Here is a 20306-nt window from a genome sequence, read left to right on the forward strand (position 1 = left end):
GGGGTTTGGAAATTTGAAGCGTTTCTTCTGAACGTGTTAAAACGCTCAAACTCGACTATTTTAAATAGACGCTGCCGATGGACAATTGGAATCATCGCCAAGCTAGACATCGAAGTGTGAACATCCTCGTCATGCCGAAGAAAAGTTTGAAGAATGCTGCAAATAAGTGTCCTGGCCGTGGCCGTGGACGCTGACGCAAGGACGATCCATTATACCGACGTCTTTCAGCCTATGAGTAACTTAAAAGTAACGTCTGTCGATGTGTGGCAACGATCGCGTAACGTGCCAACAACACGTTAATCATAGGTTAGAAATAAGTTTCGGGTACGCTAAACATTACCTCGGCGTGTCTCAACTTATGATTAACTTACAAGTAGCATGTGTTGACGTCTGTCAACGATCGCAGATCGTGCATACAACTTGTGGCCAGCGTAGCGGAACGTGTGAGTCATACGCCGGCATACGTCGTGAAATTTCAAGCATGAAAAAATTTGAGGACAACCAAAAAGTACAACGTTTAAAGCCAACGTACAACGACGTATAGCAGTGTTTTTCAGCGTGCTCTCAATGTTATCAAAACTTACCCATAACGTATTCAACGTGTGCCAGCGTTTTAGAAAAAAAATCGTTGGCTAACAAATCGTTGGCTAAAACGTCAAGGTGTGACCGGGCCTAAAGATGTCTCCTACCCGTGGACACGCGGACACAAGGAGGATCCATCATAACCCACACCCTCCCCCTCACACTCACCTACTACTGACAACATGAACAAACTACTACTAATACTAATACTGATACTGATACTGATACTGCTGACATGGACATCGACTCGAAAACACTGCTGGGTTCCCCTTTTATGAACACCATTTTTATATATCAATTCCCAAAATTGCTGGGAACACGTCTTTATATGGCAGTTGTAAGTTGGAAACACGTTCATTTATTTTTTTTTGTCGACCGGAAGACGTCATTGGAATACGTCTACATACGTCAATGTGTGTTGGGACTACGTAAAGAATTGGTTCAAAGCACGTCAAACATAAGTTAGAAATAAGTTTCGCGTAAAAAAGACATTACCGCGACGTTATGCTCGTAGTCAATTATTTCTCAATCTTTGCATAACAAAGATACCACACAGGGAGTTTGCCAATTTTAATATTACCTGGTTACAAATAAGACTGGAGAAACAAAAAGGTTTACCTTAAGATGTTTGTGAGAAGCATCAGGAAGAAGAGGAGAAGGAAGATTATGGATGTGAGCACGCCATGCTGTATAAACAGCCAAGAAGACGTCTGTTAAGCCCTTCGGCCACATGATTGTGGCCTGTACAGCAAGAGCCTTCAGGCAGGCTTGCATGAGACCAAGTACACCCAGGTTGGTCTGATGGCAACCAAGAAAATTCACAACCTGATCACGCTCTGAGAAATATTGGGGTGTTAGCAATATACTATTCTGTCATGGCAAGCAAATTTGAAAGAAATACAAATGGAATCTTCCACATCAGTTTGAAGCAGAGCTCAGATTGGCATTGGATTAATGACTGGCCTTTAGCTGGTTTTTTCCAATTGCAGTTTTAATATAATACAGGATTCAATCAAGGCAATGACAAAGATGCAATGATCACACCCTCCCTCAATTATCCTTACCCAACTGGTCTAATGGTTCCACATCACCGTTGGGAAATAATCAGAGGAATCATTGTCAATCTGGGGGCAATGCAAGGTCAAAAGCCTGCAATGACGTCTTGCAGAGTACATCTTGAAGAAAGATTTACATATTTTAAGTTGTTTGTATGCAGGCTGAGACGGCTGGTTGCATCATATTCTGGAAGCACAGCCATGCCGCTGATGCAGTGCCCCTGTTACCAGTAAAAGCTGGTACTCATTTTGCTGACCTCGGAAGGATGACAGGCTGAATCAACCCACCTGGTGTTATTTCAACGGAATATGGGCTTTAACTCAAGACCCTAAGATCTTAAGCCAGCCACCTTAACCATTAAGCAAACACCAGGTTTACATATTTAAAGTGAGAAAAAGACGAGTTATTATTTTTTAATGCGAAATTACAAAAATCATTTTACATCCATAAATTGAAGATTATAAACCCTAATTTAAAGAAATAAAGGCCATTCAGCTGCCATCATTGGTAAGACATGATTGGCATAGAATTTCAGGAGTTTAAAAAAAAAAATCATGATAAATAAAACGATGATCAATCACTTAGTAATCATCATCCCTCACTGCCAAATAGCAGAAGAATGCAGACATTTAATCTCTCTGGACAAGAAGAACTCGGTTTCTTCTGACTACATTCATGGTATTTATTAAATCTCATCTTGACCATACAAATGCAATAGTTCTTGAAGCTTCTACACAACGAAATTTCTTCACCTTGATTACAGAAGCTTGTAAGGTTTGAAGCTTCGGCTGCAGGAGTTTGGCAGGACATATCTGGGACTGCACTGTTATGTGTATCTATCTGAGAAAAACTGGATGTTCCTTCTTCATCATCTTCATCAGTTCCTGCACACTTCAAACTACAAAATTGGAAAAATGTTTCAAAAAAACAATAGGCCCAGGCACAAATACATATTTTATGCACACATTTCACATCAAATTAATCCACACATTAAAAAAGAAAACTCCAAAATGTCAGAGTTTAACAACATGAATAGCCACCAATGAAAAGGAACAAATTTGAAAAATTAATGACAATTTAAGAGTTTAAATCAATCATGGCACATCTTCATAAGGTTGAACCATTAAAAACACTTTACTGTATGACATTCAGGAAGAGGTTAAGGTGTGCACGGGGTGAAAAAAAAGAGAAAGCAATGACAACAGACGTGCCAGAGATTTGGAAAATCAAAAGTAATAGAAGAAAAAGTAAATATTAACGTAATCCATAAAATGTAAAATTGTCAGCATCTCCATCAACATTGCGTGCTGTTCACCCATTGGGTGGCACACAATTTATTATATAATACCATTCCAAATTAATAATTTGGCTGTTTGTCTTGACATATGCATTGTGTATGCATGGCAGGCAGCACATGCTCTTTAAAATACATTGCAGTGGCAGTGATGGAACATGGATTTGAATCACCACTAAAGAGAAAGGGAAATTTTGATCTACAGGGTGATCAAAACGTGACTGTGTACATCCACCACTAACGATACTGCCACTTAGTTCTCAGTGCGAATGCAGTATAATTTACAAATAATGTTGGAAATGGCCGATGTGACTTTGAACAAAATTGGCTGAAATAGGTGATGGGTGACCTTGAACCCACCCCCTCCCCCAAGCACTACTAACACACACACACACACACACACACACACACACACACACACACACACACACACACACACACACACACACACACACACACACACACACACACACACACACACACACACACACACACACACACACACACCCCTAACCCTCAGTTTGATTTTACATGTGAGCGAGGATGCATTTAGAAATGGTCTTGGCAGTAGAGGCTCATGTCTTTTTGGCAGAACGCAGCATGATCTGGCAGGACAGCAATATTTTGGAACGTATTGTTGTGGAAATGCCTTCTTGGGGTAAACGTTGCATAAAATAGCAGTAGTGATTTACCATATTGCATGTACTAGCGAGCACTCCTGCCGAGTGAGCAGGAATACCCTGCTCAGCTCACCTTTGGTGGCAATGTGCTGCCGCACAGTCTTGGAAATGCAGTTTATAATTTTTGAAAGAAATTTTATTCATCAGAACAGATCATACTCCATATCACAACATAAAGGAATATGATTTGTAATACCAGCGAACACCAAAAGTGGTGCTATTTTCCCTTCAGGTAAATTTTGGGTTTCAGTGACATCCTCGTATCGTAAGATTAGAATAAGCGTGAGGTAATCACACCTCCCCCTAGAGGAAAGGGGAGACATACCTGCTGCAGGGTTTGTTTCTACAATTAGTGCCCCCAATTTATAATGGCACCTCAGTTTTTTTGACCCCTTGGAGTTCTAAAGCACCATTTAGGTTTTATTTTTTTTGTTTGGTTTTTTTTTTTCTGGCAATGTCAACCTTATCTCAGAGCTGGCTGGGAATTTCAGAAATTATGCATCAGTTATGGAAATAAAAAGTACAAGGGGTTGACAGATTATATTTTTGACCATGACATAATTTAAGGTCATGACCTAATTGCAGAAAAATTTACAATTTCTTTAAATCACAACTCAACTAATTTTTGTCCAATCAGAACAAAATTCCCCTGTCTTGATAACCTAAAGTAATGCACATTTATGCTCAATTTACATCTTACCCTTCCGAGTTCAAGGTCAAAAGATGGTCTGTAAAAAAAATAACGCTTTTTTATTGTCATCTCTAAATTTTTCCAATGCCGAATATCAAAAGACCGCAAGCTTGGCCTTCCAAGATTTTCTTGCATCATAATAGTGGACTTACACTGAAGATATGCATCTGATATTTGTTTCATGTCCTTAACCTATTTTTTTTCCGGATTGTGACTATATTAACAAAACAAAAAAAACACCTTTTTGATCATCGCTCGAGTAATTTTTCTGCAATTTTCATGATGTTGAGTTATATGAATATATTGTCGATGAGGACACATTTTCTTAATTAACACACTATCCCAAAATGTTGAAAGTCAAGGTCAAATGGCTGCTCAAAAAAAAAAAGGCCCTCAACGGATTGCAGGTATTGGGGGAGGGAGGCTTACCCTTAGTGATTGCTGATATATAGTTTAATTGTGATATTGAATATGCGTTGTTTCATGGATAGAAAGCTGTTGTCAACCTTCCGTGCGTGTGTGTGTGTGTGTGTGTGTGTGTGTGTGTGTGTGTGTGTGTGTGTGTGTGTGTGTGTGTGTGTGTGTGTGTGTGTGTGTGTGTGTGTGTGTGTGTGTGTCAAAAACCACCATTCCATGACACCCTTTTCATGTTTTATCCATTCATAATCTGTCCCAAATGTGTCATTTTAAGCTTCTGTAAGGTAGTCAGGACAAGTTTAGATGGGAAACTCCCCTTAAGGCTCCTCCCACCATCACGATCCAACCGATGCAGACCTTGGTGTTGTTGGCAACATCTAGGTAAAAGATCAGGGTTTTTATCAGGAGCAGGGAGGGCGAAGTGCATCACTGACTCCGGTGGCGCACTCAGGCGGGGGTCAAACATATAAAAAGGTGTGTTGGGCTGAGCTGGATGTAAGACAACAAGGGAGTTTAACTGCGGAACCTGTGTCTGAGAAGCATTGGGGTTCCTCCACATGACAAGCAGTTGTTGCACCACTTAGAGCCACACCCCCACCCAAGCAAACCATGCTCACTCTCCCCCTTGTGCAACTCTGGTCCAAAACCTGAGACTACTCCTGAATGAGCCGTGTCTCCACTTGGAGCTCATTGCGTGCTTCCAGATGCAACCTCTGGTATTCAGTCTTATCTGATTATATTGTCTATCTACTGAGGACCGTCTGAGACCTTAATGCTTCGCTTATTTAAGGCTCCCCTTTGTTCGTCAAATTTAGGGGTGTATTATTACACTGTATTGCTTCCGTTTGTATTAGCGCCCCATTTGCTTGTTCCACTATACATTAAAACCACTTGGTCTCTGGGTGCATGAGTGATTGATCACTATTAAAATTATATGCACGTCCGTGAAAGAAAGGGTAATGATGTGCAGTTATAAAGGGTAATGATTGTGCTATTTGTGGTAATGAAGTGCTATTCCAAATGGTAATGAAGTGCAGTTCCAAAGGGTAATGAAGTGCAGTTCTAAAGGGTAATGATGTGCTATTCCAAATGGTAATGAAGTGCAGTTCAAAAGGGTAATGAAGTACAGTTCAAAAGGGTAATGAAGTGCAGTTCCAAAAGGGTATTGAAGTGCTATTCCAAAGGGTAATCAAGTGCTATTCCAAAGGGTAATCAAGTGCTATTCCAAAGGGTAATGAAGTGCTATTCCAAAGGGTAAGGAAGTGCAATTCCAAAGGGTAATGAAGTGCTATTCCAAAGGGTAAGGAAGTGCAATTCCAAAGGGTAATGAAGTGCTATTCCAAAGGGTAATGAAGTGCTATTCCAAAGGGTAATGAAGGGCAATTCCAAAGGGTAATGAAGTGCAATTCCAAAGGGTAAGGAAGTGCAATTCCAAAGGGTAAGGAAGTGCAATTCCAAAGGGTAATGAAGTGCTATTCCAAAGGGTAATGAAGTGCAATTCCAAAGGGTAATGAAGTGCAATTCCAAAAGGTAATGAAGTGCAGTTCCAAAGGGTAATGAAGTGCTGTTCCAAAGGGTAATGAAGTGCTATTCCAAAGGGTAATGAATTGCTATTCCAAAGGGTAATGAAGTGCAGTTCCAAAGGGAAATGAAGTGCAGTTCTATAGGGTAATGATGTGCAGTACTTAGGATAATGAAGTGCATTTCTAAAGGGTAATGAAGTGCAGTTCTAAAGTGTAACGAAGTGCAATTCTAAAGGGTAACGAAGTGCAATTCCAAAGGGTAATGAAGTGCAATTCCAAAGGGTAATGAAGTGCAATTCCAAAGGGTAATGAAGTGCAATTCCAAAGGGTAATGAAGTGCAATTCCAAAGGGTAATGAAGTGCAGTTCTACAGGGTAATGATGTGCAGTTCTACAGGGTAATGAAGTGCTATTTGAAAGGGTAATGAAGTGCTAATCCAAAGGGTAATGAAGTGCAGTTCTACAGGGTAATGATGTGCTATTCTAAAGGGTAATGAAGTGCTCTTCTAAAGGGTAATGAAGTGCTATTACAAAGGGTAATGAAGTGAATTTCCAAAGGGTAATGAAGTGCAGTTCTAAAGGGTAATGAAGTGCTATTTCAAAGGGTAATGAAATGCAGTTCCAAACGGTAATGAAGTGCAGTTCTAAAGGGTATTGAAATGCTATTCTAAAGGGGAATGAAGTGCTATTCCAAAGGGTAATGAACTGCAGTTCTATAGGGTAATGAAGTGCAGTTCTATAGGGTAATTAAGTGCTATTCCAAAGGGTAATGAAGTGCTATTCCAAAGGGTAATGAAGTGCTATTCCAAAGGGTAATGAAGTGCTATTCCAAAGGGTAATGAAGTGCTATTCCAAAGGGTAATGAAGCGCTGTTCAAAAGGGTAATGAAGTGCAGTTCTATAGGGTAATGAAATGCAGTTCTAAAGGGTAATGATGTGCAGTTATAAAGGGTAATGATATGCAGTTCCAAAGGGTAATGAAGTGCTATTCCAAAGGGTAATGAAGTGCAGTTCTTTCGGGTAATGAAGTGCAGTTCTAAAGGCTAATGATGTGCAGTTATAAAGGGTAATGATCCAAAAGGTAATGAAGTGCAGTTCTAAAGGGTAATGAAGTGCAATTCCAAAGGGTAATGAAGTGCAGTTCCAAAGGGTAATGAAGTGCTGTTCCAAAGGGTAATGAAGTGCAGTTCTACAGGGTAATTATGTGCAGTACTTAAGGGTAATGAAGTGCTGTTCTAAAGTGGAATGAAATGCATTTCTAAAGGGTAATGCAGTGCAGTTCCAAAGGGAAATGAAGTGCATTTCTAAAGGGTAATGAAGTGCACTTCTAAAGGGTAATGAAGTGCAGTTCTAAAGGGTATTGAAGTGTGATTCGAAAGGGGAATGATGTGTTATTCCAAAGGTTAATGAAGTGAATTTCCGAAGGGTAATGAAGTGCAGTTCTAAAGAGTAATGAAGTGCTATTTCGAAGGGTAATGAAATGCAGTTCCAAAGGGTAATGAAGTGCAGTTCTAAAGGGTATTGAAGTGCTATTCTAAAGGGTAATGAAGTGCTTTTCCAAAGGGTAATGAAGTGCTATTCCAAAGGGTAATGAAGTGCAGTTCCAAAGGGTATTGAAGTGCAGTTCCAAAGGGTATTGAAGTGCTATTCCGAAGGGGAATGAAGTGCATTTCTAAAGGGCAATGAAGTGCTATTCCAAAGGGTAATAAAGTGCAGTTCTAACGGGTAATGAAGTGCTATTCCAAAGGGTAATGAAGTGCTATTCCAAAGGGTAATGAAGTGCTATTCTATAGGGTAATGAAGTGCAGTTCTATAGGGTAATGAAGTGCAGTTCTATAGGGTAATGAAGTGCAGTTCTATAGGGTAATGAAGTGCAGTTCTATAGGGTAATGAAGTGCAGTTCTATAGGGTAATGAAGTGCAGTTCTGAAGAGTGATGATGTGCAGTTCTAAAGGGTCATGATGTGCAGTTCTAAAGGGTAATGAATTGCAGTTCTAAAGGGTAATGCAGTGCAGTTCTAAAGGGTAATGAAGTGCAGTTCTAAAGGGTAATGAAGTGCAGTTCTGAAGAGTGATGATGTGCAGTTCTAAAGGGTCATGATGTGCATTTCTAAAGGGTAATGAATTGCAGTTCTAAAGGGTAATGCAGTGCAGTTCTAAAGGGTAATGAAGTGCAGTTCTAAAGGGTAATGAAGTGGTATTCCAAAGGGTAACCAAGTGCAATTCCAAAGGGTAATGCAGTGCAATTCCAAAGGGTAATGAAGTGCAATTCCAAAGGGTAATGAAGTGCAATTCCAAAGCGTAATGAAGTGCAATTCCAAAGCGTAATGAAGTGCTGTTCCAAAGGGTAATGAAGTGCTGTTCCAAAGGGTAATGAAGTGCTATTCCAAAGGGTTATGAAGTGCAGTTCCAAAGGGTAATGAAGTCCAGTTCTATAGGGAAATGATGTGCAGTACTTAAGGGTAATGAAGTGCTGTTCAAAAGTGGAATGAAATGCATTTCTAAAGGTAATGAAGTGCAGTTTTAAAGGGTAACGAAGTGCAGTTCTGTAAGTATTGAAATGCTATTCCAAACGGTAATGAAGTGCAGTTACAAAGGGTAATGAAGTGCTATTCCAAAAGGTAATGAAGTGCTATTCCAAAGGGTAATGAAGTGCAGTTCTCGAGGGTAATGATGTGCAGCTCTAAAGTGTAATGAAGTACAGTTCTCGAGGGTAATGATGTGCAGTTTTAAAGGGCAATGAAGTGCAGTTCTAAAGGGTAATGAAGTGCAGTTCTAAAGGGTAATGAAGTGCAGTTCTAAAGGGTAATGAAGTGCAGTTCTAAAGGGTAATGAAGTGCAGTTCTAAAGGGTAAAGAAGTGCAGTTCTCAAGGGTAAAGAAGTGCATTTCTGAAGGGTAATGAAATGAATTTCTGAAGGATTAATGAAGTGCAGTTCCAAAGGGCAATGAAGTGCAGTTCTAAAGGGTAATGAAGTGCAGTTCTAATGGGTAATGAAGTGCAGTTCTAAAGGGTAATGAAGTGCAATTCTAAAGGGTATTGAAGTGCTATTCTCAAGGGTAATGAAGTGCATTTCTAAAGGGTAATGAAGAGCAGTTCTAAATGGTAATGAAGTGCAGTTATAAAGGGTAATGAAGTGCAGATCTAAAAGGTAATGATGTGCAGTTCTACAGGGTAATGATGTGCAGTTCCAAAGGGTAATGATGTGCTATTCCAAAGGGTAATTCAGTGCTATTCAAAAGAGTAATGAAGTGCTATTCCAAAGGGTAATGAAGTGCTACTCCAAAGGGTAACAAAGTGCAGTTCTAAAGGGTATTGAAGTGCTATTTCAAAGGGGAATGAAGTGCATTTCTAAAGGGTAATGAAGTGCTATTCTAAAGCGTAATGAAGTGCTATTCCAAACGGTAATGAAGTGCAGTTCTGAAGGGTAATAAAGTGCAGTTATAAAGGTTAATGATGTGCAGTTATAAAGGGTAATGTTGTGCAGTTATAAAGGGTAATGAAGTGCAGTTATAAAGGGTAATGAATTGCAGTTCTAAAGGGTAATGCAGTGCAGTTCTAAAGGGTAATGAAGTGCAGTTCTAAAGGGTAATGAAGTGCAGTTCCAAAGGGTATTGAAGTGCAGTTCTAAGGCGTAATGAAGTGCTATTCCAAAGGGTAATGAAGTGCAGTTCTAAAGGGTAATGTTGTGCAGTTATAAAGGGTAATGATGTGCAGTTATAAAGGGTAATGAAGTGCAGTTCTAAAGGGTAATGAATTGCAGTTCTAAAGTGTAATGCAGTGCAGTTCTAAAGGGTAATGAAGTGCAGTTCTAAAGGGTAATGAAGTGTAGTTTAAAGGGTAATGAAGTGCAGTTCCAAAGGGTATTTAAGTGCAGATCTAAAGCGTCATGAAGTGCTATTCTAAAGGGTAATGAAGTGCAGTTCTAAAGCGTATTGAAGTGCTATTCCATAGGGCAATCAAGTGCTATTCCAAAGGGTAATGAAGTGCAATTCCAAAGGGTAATGAAGTGCAATTCCAAAGGGTAATGAAGTGCAATTCCAAAGGGTAATGAAGTGCAGTTCCAAAGGGTAATGAAGTGCAGTTCCAAAGGGTAATGAAGTGCAGTTCCAAAAGGTAATGAAGTGCTATTCCAAAGGGTAATGAAGTGCAGTTCTATAGTGCAATGATTTGCAGTACTTAAGCGTAATGAAGTGCTGTTCAAAAGTGGAATGAAATGCATTTCTAAAGGGTAATGAAGTGCAGTTCCAAAAGGTAATGAAGTGCATTTCTGAAGGGTAATGAAGTGCACTTCTAAAGGGTAATGAAGTTTAGTTCTAAAGTGAAAAGAAGTGCAGTTCTAAAGGGTATTGAAGTGCTCTTCTTAAGGGTAATGAATTGCAGTTCTAAAGGGTAATGATGTGCAGTTCTGAAGGGTAATGATGTGCAGTTCTAAAGGGTAATGAAGTGCAGTTCTAAAGGGTAATGAAGTGCAGTTCTAACGGGTAATGAAGTGCAGTTCTAAAGGGTAATGAAGTGCAGTTCTAACGGGTAATGAATTGCAGTTCTAAAGGGTAATGAAGTGCAGATCTAAAGGGTAATGAAGTGCAGTTCTCAAGGGTAATGAAGTGAAGTTCGAAAGGGTAATGAAGTGCAATTCTAAAGGATAATTTCATGCAATTACAGCAGGTAATTCTAAAGGGTAATGAAGTGCAATTCTAAAGGGTAATGAAGTGCAATTCTTAAGGGCAATGAAGTGCAATTCTAAAGGGTAATTTCGTGCAATTTTAACAGGTAATTCTAAAGGGTAATGAAGTGCAATTCTAAAGTGTAATGAATTGCAATTCTTAAGGGCAATGAAGTGCAATTCTAAAGGGTAATTTCGTGCAATTTTAACAGGTAATTCTAAAGGGTAATGAAGTGCAATTCTAAAGTGTAATGAATTGCAATTCCAAAGGGTAATGAAGTGCAATTCTAAAGAGTAATGAAGTGCAATTCTAAAGAGTAATGAAGTGCAGTTCTAAAGGGTAATGAAGTGCAATTCTAAAGAGTAATTTCGTGCAATTACAGCAGGTAATTTTAAAGGGTAATGAAGTGCAATTCTAAAGGGTAATGAAGTGCAATTCTTAAGGGCAATGAAGTGCAATTCTAAAGGGTAATGTCGTGCAATTTTAGCAGGTAATTCTAAAGGGTAATGAATTGCAATTCTTAAGGGTAATTAAGTGCAATTCTAAAGGGTAATGAAGTGCAATTCCAAAGTGTAATGAAGTGCAATTCCAAAGGGTAATGAAGTGCAATTCCAAAGGGTAATGAAGTGCAATTCCAAAGGGTAATGAAGTGCAATTCCAAAGGGTAATGAAGTGCAATTCCAAAGGGTAATGAAGTGCAATTCCAAAGGGTAATGAAGTGCAATTCCAACGGTCAATTCGAAAGGGTAATTGAGTGCAATCAGACATGAGATTAGCACCATCTCTCGGAACATATCTCAAGCTTTCGCTGCAGTCTGGAGTCCCACCTTGCTTGCCAAACTCTGTCTATGGCACCCAAGGCGAACTGCACACATGGCTCACTGACTTCATTTAATCTCGTAGCCAACATGCAGCACTCAACGGAGTCCTTTCATCTCCTCTCCCTGTCAAGGCTGGAGTGCCCCTAGGCAGTGTTCTGGGCCCAGTCCTATTCCTTATCTGCATAAATGATCTCTCCAAATATCTGGAAAATCCTCTTCATCTCTTTGCTGACGACTCCACTCTCTGCTGTGACATACCTCCTCCTTATGACAAACAGGCTGCAGCCTCTTCCCTCTCCTCAGACCTTGACAAAAATCCTAAACTGGTTAAACACTTGGAATACATCTTTCATTCCTGAGAACATTTTCTCTTCTCTTCTCTTCTCCTCTTTCTTTCTTCTCGTCTCCTCTTTGTCCTCCCTTTTCTCTCTTCTCTTCTCTTCTCTCTCCAAAAAGAGCGTACTGCAAACCCTCCCATCAATCCTCTTGAAGAGATTCAGCCATGCTCTTTCTTGCACAAACCACATTTCAAAGTTAGCCTCCAAAGCCAGTCAGCAACTGGGCATCCTCTATCATACAAAGTCCTTCGTCGACACACCTGAACTCCTATCCACCTCCAATACCTTCATCCACAGCTTGATGGAGTATTGCTCTCCCTTCTGGGCTGGCTCCCCTGCCTCACAACTTGCTCAGCATAATGCTCTGGAAACCAAGACCTTCAAGATTATTGTTTCCCATGATGAAGCAGAGTCTATGGGTTTATCACTACGGGATCACAGACAGGTCGGTAGGCTCTGTCTTATACCGCTGATTTTCTGGTGTTGCACCCTCTGCTCTGTGCTTTGTTCTCCCCAGGTTTCAGCAGGGCACACACAGTCCACCATCAACCCCTTCTGGTTAAACTACCACAATCCAACATCACTGCTCACCTCGACTCATTCGTTCCTCTTTTTTTTCCCCACCTGTGCAACCAACTTCCTAATTCTTTTCAATCCCATTCTTCCATTCCACGTCTTGAAGACAGCTCTTCCACACCATCTCAGATCATCCCCAATCCAAAACCATGATCTTTTCTCCACTCGTTAAACCCTGCTCCCCACACCCCAATCCCTCTTCCTTCCAAATTTCCAGTTTTCCCTCCTGAGAGTTTCCTTCTGTACCCATCTTTTCCATCCTAAGCATCCTCTCCTGCCACTCCTTCCTCCCTACTCCCATTGTTTGTACAAGTCATTTTCCAATGGACATCGTTGGTATCAATTGAATTGTTATTTAAATAACCTGAACACGAAGTAATAAATATTGACACAATGGGTCCACATAGAAAACCAGGAATCCCCGAGTCCAACGAGGCCCAACACGTCTCTCAACAATGCGGGATTGATAAGTTATGGACCTGTTAACAGGTTTTGTTTTTTTTAAGTTATTAATTTTCAATCCAATATGGCTGACAAACCACATGACCTATGAAATCATAAGTTTATATTCTGCCTCAAATTGGGTAGAAGATCACGCTTATGAAGTTTCGTATTAATCGGATAAGGTGCCATTTTCTATCCAAGATAGCCATCAAACCACGTGACTTGCGACATCATCATTTGTACCCTGTATACAGCAAAGGCATGAGATGATACTTGCAAAGTTTCACTTCGATAGGATAAGCGGTTCCAGAGAAAAGATTAATATTTTCTTGATCCATTATGGCTGCCAAACCATGTGACCTATCAAATAGTCAAAAACAAACTGGTACACCCATGGCTGGGGAACATGTGTGTGAAGTTTCCCCTTGATCTGTCCCGCCTGAATCCATTATGGCTACCAAACCATGTGACCTATCAAATATTCATAAACAAACTGGTACACCCATGGCTGGGGAACATGTGTGTGAAGTTTCCCCTCGATCTGTCCCGCCTGAATCCATTATGGCTACCAAACCATGTGACCTATCAAATATTCATAAACAAACTGGTACACCCATGGCTGGGGAACATGTGTGTGAAGTTTCCCCTTGATCTGTCCCGCCGTTCAGGAGTGGAGATGTTTGGGGGTTTTAGGGTAAAATTTGTATGGCTGCCAAACCATGTGACCTACTTCAAAAAAGCAATGGAACTTTTTGTTCGCAATGGATAGGTCGTCATACCTGTGAAGTTTCATCTCAATCTGTTCAGCCATTTTGGAGAAAAATATTTTTAAAAATTTAAAAGGACATGTATATGTATGTGTGTGTGTATATATATATATATATATATATATATATATATATATATATATATATATATATATATATATATATATATATATATATATATATATATATATATATATATATGCAATTTTTATTTTTTTTTGTAATTTTTTTTGTCTGTAATTTTTATCATAGGTATACTTCAACTGCGAAAGACGGAATCCAAAACAAAAATCCTGAAAATCACATTGTATGATTTTAAAATAATTAATTTGCATTTTATTGCATGAAATAAGTATTTGATCACCTACCAACTAGTAAGAACTCCGGCTCTCACAGACCTGTTAGTTTTATCTTTAAGAAGCCCTCCCATTCTCCACTCATTACCTGTATTAACTGCACCTGTTTGAACTTGATATCTGCATAAAAGACAGCTGTCCACACTCAATAAATCAGACTCCAACGTCTCCACAATGGGCAAGACCAGAGAGCTGTCGAAGGACATCAGGGACAAAATGGTAGACTTGCACAAGGCTGGGATGGGCTACAGGACAATAGGCAAGCAGCTTGGTGAGAAGGCAACAACTGTTGGCGCAATTATTAGGAAATGGAAGACGTTCAAGATAACAGTCAATCTCCCTCGGTCTGGGACTCCATGCAAGATCTCACCTCGTGGAGCCTCAATGATCATGAGAAAGGTGAGGGATCAGCCCAGAACTACATGGCATGACCTGGTCAATGACCTGAAGAGAGCTGGGACCACAGTATCAAAGAAAATCATAAGTAACACACTACGCCGTCATGGATTAAAATCCTGCAGTGCACGCAAGGTCCGTCTGATCAAGCCAGCGCATGTCCAGGCCCGTCTGAAGTTTGCCAATGACCATCTGGATGATCCAGAGGAGGAATGGGAGAAGGTCATGTGGTCTGATGAGACCAAAATAGAGCTTTTTGGTTTAAACTCCACTCGCCGTGTTTGGAGGAAGAAGAAGGATGAGTACAATCCCAAGAACACCATCCCAACCGTGAAGCATGGAGGCAGAAACATCATTCATTGGGGATGCTTTTCTCCAAAGGGGACAGGACGACTGCACCGTATTGAGGGGAAGATGGATGGGGCCATGTATCGCGAGATCTTGGCCAACAACCTCCTTCCCTCAACAAGAGCATTGAAGATGGGGCGTGGCTGGGTCTTCCAGCAAGACAACGACCCGAAACACACAGCCAGGGCAACTAAGGAGTGGCTCTGTAAGAAGCATCTCAAGGTCCTGGAGTGGCCTCGCCAGTCTCTAGACCTGAACCCAATAGAAAATCTTTGGAAGGAGCTGAAAGTCTGTGTTGCCCAGCGACAGCCCCGAAACCTGAAGGATCTGGAGAAGATCCGTATGGAGGAGTGGGCCAAAATCCCTGCTGCAGTCTGTGCAAACCTGGTTAAGAACTGCAGGAAACGTCTGATCTCTGTAATTGCAAACAAAGGTTTCTGCACCAAATATTTAGTTCTGTTTTTCTGACGTATCAAATACTTATTTCATGCAATAAAATGCAAATTAATTATTTAAAAATCAAACTATGTGATTTTCAGGATTTTTGTTTTAGATTCCGTCTTTCACAGTTGAAGTGTACCTATGATAAAAATTACAGACCTCTACGTGCTTTGTAAGTGTGAAAACCTGCAAAATCGGCAGTGTATCAAATACTTGTTCTCCCCACTGTACACACACACACACACACACACACACACACACACACACACACACACACACACACACACACACACACACACACACACACACACACACCCACGCACACACACACACACCCACACACACACACACACGCGCACACACACACACACACACACACACACACACACACACACACACACACACGACTGCCGAACCACATGACCTGTCATCATGTGTTTTTTTTTTTTCTCCGGGAAGTTGCAATTATAAGGAAGACATCTGTCCAAGATGACTGGATGAAGAGTGCAAGAGTGCATATTTATAAAGGGAGGAATGATGCCTTAGTTCGGAGCAACTAAAGGGAACAGAAGATGCTGGACTATGGAATGAAATCCAATCCATTCGGATCATACTCTGTACAGAGCATCGGTGCTGCCAAAGCAGTCTCCTGGGCTATTGACCACAATCCTGAACGGGTCGCCACTCCGACGCAGGATACTCAAATGGCTCAATCATCCCAACAAGCTGCTACTCATTTTGCCGACCGCGGAAGGATGACAGGCCGAGTCAACCCCACCTGATATTAATTCAACGATGCAGGATTTTAATGCAGGACCCGAGAATCGCAAGCTCACCACCCTCACCATTAATCCAACACCAGGCATATGGAATGAAAGTGGTAGAGAGAGTCGTGAATAAATTGATGACAGAGTGTTAATATAGATGAAATGCAATTTGTTTCATGCCAGGAAGGAGCACAAAGAGGCAATTTTTTTATAATTAGGCAATTACAGGAAAAATATCTGAGGAAAAAATAAAAAAAAAAGAAAGACAACTGTATTTTATATTTGTGGATTTGGAGAAGGTGTTTGATAAGTGGTGCAATGGTCCATGAGAAAGTTGCGTTTGGACAATTGGTTAGGGCCCTGTCACACCTTGACGTTTTAGCCAGCAATGGCAACGTATAAAAATGTATGTAAAACGTTGGCGTACGCTGAAATTTTGATGTTTTTTTAAAAAGTTTTGGACGTATTCATAACGAGTTGGATGTATGCATAACGTATTAGTAACGTACACAGAACGATTTAATCACAGAAAGATAACTTAGACCAACGAATGATTAGCATGTTGTCGGCGTTCACAACCTATGCCCAACGATATAGTCTAACGTATGCATAGCGCGCTGCACGTATCGCCGACGATCACGTGGCGTAGCCTATTAAAAAGCTGCCGCACGCCGATTTAAATCATAACCGCCTGAGAATTGGAAGTGTCAACATCGCAGTCACACCTTGACGATTTAGCCAGCGTATGCCGACCTCTGAAAAATTTGTCTAAAACGCTGACACACGTCGAATACGTCATGGGTAAGTTGTGTATACGTTAAGAGCACGCTGAAAAATACTGCCATACGTCGTAATACGACTTGTACATCGTGAAATTTCAAGCATGCTGAAAATTTTATAACGTACTCGCCGTATGGCTCACACGTTCCGCAACGCTGGAAATAAGTTGTAGGCACGATATGCGATCGTTGACACAAGTTCCTTGTAAGTTACTCATAAGTTGAAACACGTCGAGGTAATGTTTAGCAGACCCGGAACTTATTTTTTCCGTCAAGGCACATTTTCTTTTTTTCTTCTTGGCTCCGTGAAGGCACGTGACGAAATATCTGAAGTTGTTGTTGTTGTTGTTTTTTTTTATTTGTTTTTTTTAGTCTATCACGAATTTTAAAATATATTTGGACATTTGCTTTTAAGTGACATATATGGACATATAAGTCCATATATGTACATATAAGTGGACATATAAGTGACATATAAGTGGACGTGACAATATCCTCAAACAGAAAATATTCACAGAGGAGGAACTAAGAATAAGACGAGCAAACTGAAGAGGCAATCGGACGTGACGTAACAGCACGTGACGAAATATCGGAAGTTGGTATTGCTTTTTTTTTTAACGCTGCCAACACGCCATTATACGGTAGCTGTAAATTTGAAACACGTTCAGTAAGTTATGTGGTCGTCAGGAAGACGTCAATCAAATATGTCTACATACGTCAATATGCATTGGAGGTACGTTACTCATAGATTCAAAGCACGTGACTCAGGTTAGAAATAAGTTTTGGGTACGCTAAGCATTACCTCGACGTGTTTCGACTAATGAGTAACTTACAAGTAACGTGTGTCGACGTGTGCCAACGGTCGCATAACGTGCCTCGACGTGTGTCAACGATCGTGTAACGTGCCGACAACACGTTACTCATAGGTTATAAATAAGTTTCGGGTACGCTAGTCATTACCTCGACGTGTTTCGACTTATGAGTAACTTACAAGTAATGTGTGTCAACGATCGCATAATGTGCCTACAACTTATTCCCAGCGTATGTGGAACGTGTGAGCCATACGCCGGCATATATCGTAAAATTTCAAGCATGCTAAAATTTGCGGACAACCGCAAAGTACAACGATGAAAGCCAGCATACTACGGCGTATGGCAGTGTTTTTCAGTGTGCTCTTAATGTATACACAACTTACCCATAACGTATTCGACGTGTGCCAGCGTTTGACAAATTTTTCATAAATCGGCATACGCTGCCTAAATCGTCAAGGTGTGACACAGCCCCTTTAGTTGGAGTAGTCATTGGCCATGTACGATGGCTCGAAAACCTCCGAGGGTAAATGGAGTGCAGAATGAGGATTTTAAAGTGAAAGTGGGTGTTCATCAGGGTTCAGTCTTGAGCTCAATCCTGTTTATTATGGTTCTTGTGGCTACAATTAGAAGAATTTAGAGGAGGCTTACCTTGGGAATTTCAGTATGCTGATGACCTCATGTTGATGGCCAACAGTGTGGAAGAGGTAATGGGTAAATATACAGTATGGAAGGAGGGTATGGAGGCCATAGGAATGAAAGTGAATACAGGGAAAACAATAGTACTTCTTAGTGGTGTGGGAGAAGGAAGTGTGGAAAAAACACAAGAAAAGAGGGAAGTGGCCTTGTGCTATCTGTAGAAAGGTTGAAGTTTGCAATTCAACATTGAGATGTCATGTCAATTGGACTAACGGTTGCCGAGAAAATTAATTTAAAAAGGAATAAACCCAAAAATTGCTGGCAGAATAATAATACTAATCTATAGTATACTAGTGTGTGTGAGTGTGCGAGTGTGCGTGCGTGCACTCCATAACTCCAAAACCATGAAACCTAGCAGCCTGAAACTTTGCATACATACTACGAAAACTCCAAGGAAGTGCGTGACTGAATATTGCGGGTTTGGGTTAAACAAAAACACCAATTTTTAAGATAATTAACAGCCTTATTTGATTATATCCTTTATCAGGCACATCATCGGTCACCGCTCTTAATGGCGTCTTAAGGCGTATCCTAGGTAACCTCGCTGCGGTCTAAAGCCATCATGCTTTTTGGCCTGCCTAACCATGCCTGGACTAGGAACAGGCCATAACAATTTAACAACGATAAAGTTATATTTTTTTTTTCCACTTTCCTCACTCATCTTATTGAATGCCTCTTCATCAAAGCTACAAATCACTCAGGTACATTGCAATGCTTATAAACACCGGAGATGTCAGTTTTCATTGCTTTATTTCATTTCTGCAAATGTGATCACCGTGATAATCTCTTAAACTAAGCAGAATTACAAAATTTAAGCTCCAGAATCAAACTTGCAAGCAGTTCTGACTCTTAGAAAAGTGTGCATTTGTCCAATTTGGACATATTTGACATTCTGGGCATCTCCGGGAGGTGTATGTTTATATGACGATTCGGTGATTGCTAATCGCATGCCAAGCGAGCCGTTTCTTATCAACCGTTTTGGTGGAGTGCTTGTTTGAGTGTTTAAGCCACTTGGAGAGTGTTCTCCAAGGTGCTTGGTTGTTCGTTTTGGGAAAAAATACACGTGCTTTCAATCTCACATCCATGAGACGTACGTTTCCACCTTTGTTGGGTCCCGCGTTGCCGTGCAGTGGGTGCTTCAGGAGGTATCTCATCCAATGAAAATGTGCAATTTTATCTTTAGAGGATATCGCTTTGTTTAAGCTTTTTGTGCGATCTCCCTTTGTAATTAATCTCTCACTTTGACGTCAATACATCTATCTATAATTCCAGCAGTGTGTGTGTGTGTGTGTGTGTGTGTGTGTGTGTGTGTGTGTGTGTGTGTGTGTGTGTGTGTGTGTGTGTGTGTGTGTGTGTGTGTGTGTGTCGTTGATTGGTATTCACATGTGGGTTTGAGAATGTGGAATGGAGTCCCACCAGGGCGTGCTCAAAGTATCCACCTTTATTTCGGTAAGGGGTCACGATTCATGTACCAAGCTGTGAAGTTTTCTGTTCTAAAGGTTTTGTGCCGAGGGCTCTTCACGATCATCACTGAGCCCCGGACAGCTTCCAATTGTAGTTATTTTGTTGTAATATTCCCAGGTATGGTTTTTAATATATTTGTGAGGTTCTTCGTCATCATTCCCATAGCTCCAACTATCACTAGTACAACTTTTGCATTCTTCAGCTTCCTGAATCTTTTCTCTTCATTCTTGAAATCTTGGTATTTGATCATTTTCTTGATTTCTGAATTGTTTAATCCAAAATCACCAGTATTAGCAATGCCTTCTTCTCGTTTTTGTACCCATGTATTTTATCTGGTTGCAATTCTTTTTTTCAACGTTCACGCTCAATGGGATCATTAGGTCGTACATGAGCG

General features: G+C 40.5%; 1 protein-coding gene across 1 annotated transcript in view; it reads right to left on the reverse strand.

The window, feature by feature from the left end:
- The window catches only part of LOC147033053 (uncharacterized), a 28574-nt gene that overhangs the window by 3736 nt on the left and 4532 nt on the right, over positions 1–20306 (reverse strand). The window contains exons 4-5 of the mRNA XM_085851105.1: positions 2391–2536; positions 1201–1380 (exon numbers count right to left, since the gene is read on the reverse strand). Coding sequence (XP_085707231.1) covers positions 1247–1380; positions 2391–2536 — 280 coding nt within the window. The 3' untranslated portion in view covers positions 1201–1246. The remainder of the gene's footprint in view (positions 1–1200; positions 1381–2390; positions 2537–20306) is intronic.

Source organism: Eptatretus burgeri, chromosome 2 (genome assembly GCF_056783735.1).
Source record: "Eptatretus burgeri isolate ZD-2024b chromosome 2, Ebu_testis_v1, whole genome shotgun sequence".
In the NCBI taxonomy this organism is placed as follows: Eukaryota; Metazoa; Chordata; class Myxini; order Myxiniformes; family Myxinidae; genus Eptatretus; species Eptatretus burgeri.